This window comes from Macrobrachium rosenbergii, chromosome 6 (genome assembly GCF_040412425.1).
Source record: "Macrobrachium rosenbergii isolate ZJJX-2024 chromosome 6, ASM4041242v1, whole genome shotgun sequence".
NCBI classification, from domain to species: domain Eukaryota; kingdom Metazoa; phylum Arthropoda; class Malacostraca; order Decapoda; family Palaemonidae; genus Macrobrachium; species Macrobrachium rosenbergii.
The window spans coordinates 45,104,012-45,111,511 of NC_089746.1; the positions used below are offsets into that span (position 1 = coordinate 45,104,012).

Sequence of the window (7,500 nt, forward strand, 5' to 3'; positions counted from 1 at the left end):
AATATACTGACTTTTTTCATAACACCAACAAAAATTATTTTAAATGATACATTCCACATAAGATTCCTCGGGCCTAAATCACGCTTTAAGTCACTGTATGTATGTATGTATGTATGTATGTATGTATGTATGTATGTATGTATGTATGTATGTATGTATGTATGTATGTCAATTCAACGAGCAAATTAAGTGAAAGTGCTACCAAGTTATTACAGCATTCGAAACAACACGTAAAGTTCATGTTAACTCGTGTACAATGTTAACTCAAGTAAATTACCTATTCAAACTGACGGAGGAGTTGAGGAGATAATTAATCATAAGTCAAAGGGAAATCACAGACTCGTAATGTATAACATTCCGTTGCCTAGGTGCCACTGTTCCTTCTGGCGTTTGATAATTGACAAGGATGAAAACAAGTATAAATTGCGCCCGAAGTTTCTACGGCGCAATCGAGTTTTCTGAACGGCGTATAATGCTGTATGAAACTCAGCCACGGCCCATGAAACTCTCAGCCGCGGCCCGTGAAACTTTCAGCCACGGCCCGGTGGTGGCATGTGTTGTTATTACCTACAGCGGTGTCAGACGCACGATTATGGCTAACTTTAACCTTAAATGAAATGAAAACTACTGAGGTTAAAGGGCTGAAATTTGTTATGTTTGATGATTGGAGGGTGGATGATCGACACTACAATCTGCAGCTCTCTAGCCTCAGTAGTTTTTAAGATCCGAGGGCGGACATAAAAAGTGCGAACGGACAGAAAAATACTCGTAGCCATCTCACTATTTTTCTTTTACAGAAAACTAAAAAGGGGACTCACAGAGCGCTTACTCCTGCCAACATCAAATCCTCACGAGAACAAATTTTAATCAACCAGAAACTGTATGTAAGTTGTTGGGATCCAAACGAATGACGACAGGTGAAGAGTATAGACACAACTGCCAATCACAATTTCTCTGTAGAAGTTATGGTTGCGTTTCGGTTAACAAAATCTAATCTTAAGCCAGATCATTTGAAACAAGCGGGGAATGTCTTCATGAGTTGCTTTCTTATCTCTTCCAAAATATAACAACTTGTTAATCACGATTTTAATTTTTGGTGAAATTTTCTTCAACGTCGAGGCAAACCTTTTGCGTTACCCTCTTCAAGAGACAAATGGGGGAACAAAGCAATGACAAAATAAAACAAGTAGAAAATGCGCCAAAGTTTCTTCTCCGCAATCGAGTTTTCTGTGCAGGGCATAATCACGGCCACCGAAAATGGATCTATCTTTCGGTGGTCTTGGTATGATGCTGTATGAGCCGCGGCCCACGAACCTTTAACAACGGCCCGGTGGTGGCCTGTCCTATATCTTGCCAGATGCACGATTATGGTGGTGGCCTGTCCTATATCTTGCCAGATGCACGATTATGGTTAACTTTAACCTTAAATAAAATAAAAACTGCTGAGGCTAGAGGGCTGCGATTTGGTATGTATGATGACTGGAGGGTGGATGATCAACATACCAATTTATGCCTCAGTAGTTTTTAAGATCTGAGGGCGGACGAACAGACAGAGCCGGCACAAAAGTTTTCTTTTACAGAAAACTAGACAAAATATGATAAAAAAAAACATCCCTGGGAGATGTAACATCTTCTCGTTAATTCTTTTCCCGGAATACAATCGACAACTTGGTATACCTCCCTAATATAAATAGCATTGAAAGAGAAACCCACAAGATTCCTCTGTATAACTTGTTTACTTGTAAATATTTACATATAACCTGAATCTCGAGTACTTTCAAGTAATATGTAAATATTTACAGGTAAACAAGTTGTACACAGGAATCTTGTGGGTTTCTCTTTCCATCTTCGGAAGAAAACTGAAAGAAGTTTTAGTTTGGTTTATTAATAGCATTATCAATATCACCGAGGTAACATTCAACTTGTTCTCACTGGGATGAAATCAATGGAACAGCAGCAACCCTTTACATCAATCGCTTCGCCTGACACGCAGTATTACGGACACTGACCTTTCACCTACCTGCACCATATTAATTAGAGACCATACTCTCTAGGGCGCACTACCTGAATAAATAAATTAAATATCTCCACTATTTATATATTATATTCGAGTACCGGTGTTTATGAATCAATAGATATGTATAACAGTATTGAGAAAATAACTTGTAGTGAGGAGTCACCCATTTTTCATTTAAGTGCATAATTTCTAGTTATTTAGGTAAAAACACTCATGAGAAAATGTTATGCATTAGTGAGATACGCGTATACCTGTTTGACAGGTGATTGCCAGAGAGAGAGAGAGAGAGAGAGAGAGAGAGAGAGAGAGAGAGAGAGAAGGCGTTTAATCGCGCAATACCTTGTGGCCAGTTTTAATATATACCATTAACTAATATTAGTTTTTTTTTAAATTTTAAGTACAAATACATCAGGAGTTGCAAACAGGTACAAAACCTCGCCTCCATTTCTGATAAAACAAAATAAACACACTATGATTAAGCAAATAAAAAAAAATTAAAAATAAAGAAAAATACTAAAAACCAATTAAAAAATACTAAATACTAAAAACAAATAATAAAAAATATTAAAAAATACAAAAAATACTATAAAGAAGACAATATATACTGAATTAAACGTTCCATAGTACAATTTCCCGGCCAGAAAACAGCAATTAAAACAGTAACAGTAAAGGGGTGTGCCATTCAATTTCTCCGATTAATAAACGGCAGCAGAAAAAGAATAAAAAATAATAAAAGCATAACATAAACTGAATTAATCGCTCCGCAGTACAATTTCCGGGTCAGAAAACAGTCAGCGAAACAGTACAGTAACCACAAAAGGGTGTGCTATTCAATTTCTCCGAATACTCAACGGTAGCAGAAAATCCAACGCGGGCGACAGCATTAATGAACGACTCCACCGGAGCAAGAGAATAGTCTAGCTAATCAAGATTTCCGGTGACTCGCGCGAATGGCGTCTCACGTAAACAGTTTGAAAGCTGAACACAATGGCAAGCTGTCAGGGGAACGTGGAATGAATTAAAACACACCCATCACTGTCGCGACGGGAAGCCTGTAAATAGATTCGAATACGTTATGAATCATTTGTGTGTGTATATATATATATATATATATATATATATATATATATATATATATATATATATATATATATATATATATATTATTTGATATGCCTCACTATCTAAAATAAAAAAAGAACAAAAGTGTCAGTGTAGGTCAACCTCTTTTAATAAAAATTCCACCATCTATTTAGGAAAGGTAAAAATAAATATTTCGTTTCGTGCAAGCAAATGAGTGGTTCAGCATTAATAGATTCTTCAGTCTTTTCCCAAATCTCTATTTTCCAATGTCACGTATTTCCTGCCCTTCAACAGCTATCATCAACTCTCTTCTAATCTTTTCTATTCCTTATTCCTTCTTTCAACTCCGCCTCTCTCCCAGTTCCCCAATGAACAATATTCCAGAATTTTTCTCTCTCTCTCTCTCTCTCTCTCTCTCTCTCTCTCTCTTCTGTGATATTAGTTTAAATTTCTATCTGTTTCTGTCGTGATATCAATTTAAATTCTCTCTCTCTCTCTCTCTCTCTCTCTCTCTCTCTCTCTCTCTCTCTCTCAATCGAAATTTCAATTTTAAATTAATATTTACCCGGAGTTGTTTGCTTTCTCTACAGAGGCGATGCAAGTTCCACGAAACCGAGAACGTCTATTGACAGAAGCAGAAGAAATAAAGCGAGATCTCGAGTTCGTTCCCAAGACAGCCGCCTAATGCATTTTTCCTCATTTCAACTAAGGCGGAGTTTGAAGTTCGAAAGAAAGAGAGCCTAAGCTGGCTCTCTTAGGTGCGCATGTGATCCGGCACGCGCTCATGCACACACACACACACTTCATATATTTTATATATATATATATATATATATATATATATATATATATATATATATATATATATATATATATATATATACATACACATATATATTTTATATATATATATGTATGTATATATATATATATATATATATATATATATATATATATATATATATATATATATGTGTGTGTGTGTGTGTGTGTGTGTATAAAATTTTCATGTATTCCTTTACTTATCCAACCACAGATGTAATATCGAACACCCAGTGATGTTGATAATATTTTTTACATACACGTCATCCAGTCATTTGGACAAATATCAAATTAAACTCGATACTATAAATCCACACAAAGACAACATATAAATCAAAACACGCTCCAAACGCACATAGAAATAAAAAGAAAATAAGAATTTGATGATTGTTTTGACATCACTGTATGTTATAACGGCGGGGTTGGAAAGCACCAAACTGGCAAAACTTCAAAGAAAAATCAAACTTTGCCAAAAAGTTACCAAACTAATAAGCCAGATAATGTTAAGAAGCCTCCTTCTCCTTCTACTCCTCCTCCTTCCCCTCCTCATCCTCCTCCTCCTCCTCCTCCACTACTTCTCTTTCCCTTCAAGAAACTTGACCTGATCTAATCAGCTGAAGAGCATCGCTGGAGAAAAGGGAAGACGGTGCTTTGGGGGGGGGGTGCTGGTTTAAAATACACTATAAATTCGTTGTAGAGACGTTGCTGTTCATTTATAGTTGACTGGAAATGTTCCAAGGTTCGTTCCATACATTGATTCTTTTTTATTATTACAACTCTTTATTTACTTATTAATTTACCTATTCATTTACTTATTTCTTTATTTTACATATTTATTTATTTATTGGCCTCTTCGCCGACACTAAATGAACAAAACCATTTTGTTCTAGAAAGGAAAAATGGCTGACACATTTATTGTTACTATTTTTTATTTAATTATTCATTTATTTATTTACTGGCGTCTTCGGCAACTCTAAATGATCAAAATCATTCAGATTTTGACAGCATATATTTTTGGGATTTACTGATAGGATTTTAGCATTTGCCTTGTAAAGATTAATAAAAAAAAGTTCAAGGTCAAGGTCAGTCACAATAAGAACATGCCTTGTAGTGACTGACAAATTGAGAATTTTTTGTATGAAAATAACTAACAGAAATAATGCAAAAAAAAAAAAAACAGAGGCAAAATTATCCTTTATTCACAGTGATCCCTTTAAGTCACTTCAAAATTTATTCATTTAGATTCTCTATTTTATTAACTGATATCTTCTTTCTGTATTTCTCATTACTTACCGTTCTTCCTTTCTAATGAACACATATTCTTCGGAACCTTGAATTTCAAATCAATGGCCCCTGTCATCTTCTACATGAATAAGGTTCATCTTCTGAATAATAATAATAATAATAATAATAATAATAATAATAATAATAATAATCTCTTTCAAATATCATAAATGAAAGAAATAACAATGAGAACCAAGTTGGATCCAAAAGCCGACAAGAGAAGAGGGTGTCTGGAAGATATTTTGGATCATCTCTGGCGATTGGTATTATGATTGGGGAGGATGATTGGCCAGGCAATTGAGGGGGAAAGGGAGAGGGAGACGGGGAGGGGGGAGGAAGAGAGAGAGAGGACAGGCCGTGAGGAAGGAGGGGAGTTAGGATGAGTCTGAGGATGAAGATGAGGACCGTGTGGTATTAAGCCTGGAATTGTGACGACTCTGCAACTCGGGCGTGTTAGATGGACGCGTGCAAGACTCAGGAGTCAAAATACGCAAAAGTCCTGAGAGAGAGAGAGAGAGAGAGAGAGAGAGAGAGAGAGAGAGAGAGAGAGAGAGAGAGAGAGAGAGAGCCCTCTGGTCCTCATTTTGCCTTTCCCTTGCTACGACGGAGAGAGAGAGAGAGAGACCCTCTTACTCTCATCTTTCCCTTTATTTAATTAAGAGAGAGAGAGAGAGAGAGAGAGAGAGAGAGAGAGAGAGAGAGAGAGAGAGAGAGAGAGAGTCAACAATAACGGAAAAGATATGCCAGAAACAAAGTGGCAATAGGAAACAAACAGAAACCAAGAAAGAGCAGAAAGGAACAAAAAATTATATTAGAAACTCAGAAGCAACAAGAACGTAAGATTTCAGACCTCCTCTCAATAAGACAGACCGAATTTCAGTCCTTACCTTACTGCGACAGAGCGAATTTCAGACCTTATCTCACTAAAACAGACTGGATTTCAGACCTCCTCTCACCATGAAAGACCGAATTTCAGACCTCTCACTATGAAAGACCGAATTTCAGACCTCCTCTCACTACGAAAGACCGAATTTCAGACCTCCTCTCACTATGACAGAATGAAATTCAGACCTTATCTCACTACGATAGACCGAAATTGAGACCTCCTTTTGCTATGACAGACCGAATTTCAGACCTCTTCCCGTAACGGCAGCCTATTCATAGACCCCTTCCCGTAACGACTGACCTACTTTTAAACCCTTCGAAACATCTACAGAACCGTTTTATACCCCGTCTCCTCACGACAGACCAAATTTCAGCCTCCTCCTCCCCACGGCAGACCAAATTTCAGCCTCCTTCTCCCCACGACAGACCAAATTTCACACTCCTTCTCCCCACGACAGACCAAATTTCAGCCTCCTTCTCCCCACGACTGACCAAATTTCAGCCTTCTTCTCCCCACGACAGACCAAATTTCAGCTTCCTTCTCCCGACGACAGACCAAATTTCACACTCCTTCTCCCCATGACAGACCAAATTTCAGCTTCCTTCTCCCCACGACAGACCAAATTTCAGCCTCCTTCTCCCCACGACAGACCAAATTTCAGCCTCCTTTTCCCCACGACATACCAAATTTTAGCCTCCTTCTCGCAACGATAGACCAAATTTCAGCCTCCTCCTCCCCACGACAGACCAAATTTCAGCCTCCTTCTCCCCATGCCAGACCAAATTTCTACATCCTTCTCCCGACGACATACCAAATTTCAGCCTCCTTCTCCCCACGACAGACCAAATTACAGCCTCTTTCTCCCCACGACAGACCAAATTTCAGCCTCCTTCTCCCCACGACAGACCAAATTTCAGCCTCCTCCTCCCCACGACAGACCAAATTTCAGTCTCCTCTTCCCACGACAGACCAAATTTCACACTCCTTCTCCCCACGACAGACGAAATTCCAGCCTCCTCCTCCCCACGACAGACCAAATTTCAGCTTTCTTCTCCCCACGACATACCAAATTTCAGCCTCCTCCTCCCCACGACAGACCAAATTTCAGCCTCCTCCTCCCCACGACAGACCAAATTTCAGCCTCCTCCTCCCCACGACAGACCAAATTTCAGCCTCCTTCTCCCCATGCCAGACCAAATTTCTACATCCTTCTCCCGACGACAGACCAAATTTCAGCCTCCTTCTCCCCACGACAGACCAAATTTCAGCCTCTTTCTCACCACGACAGACCAAATTTCAGCCTCCTTCTCCCCACGACAGACCAAATTTCAGCCTCCTCCTCCCCACGACAGACCAAATTTCAGTCTCCTCTTCCCCACGACAGACCAAATTTCACACTCCTTCTCCC

At 38.7% G+C, this 7,500-nt stretch overlaps 1 protein-coding gene across 1 annotated transcript in view; it reads left to right on the plus strand.

The window, feature by feature from the left end:
* LOC136839837 (uncharacterized) overlaps positions 1 to 7,500 on the plus strand; it is a 19,718-nt gene that overhangs the window by 11,906 nt on the left and 312 nt on the right. Inside the window, exon 3 of the mRNA XM_067106167.1 lies at positions 6,742 to 7,500. This exon is cut by the window's right edge and continues 312 nt beyond it. Coding sequence (XP_066962268.1) covers positions 6,742 to 7,500 — 759 coding nt within the window. The remainder of the gene's footprint in view (positions 1 to 6,741) is intronic.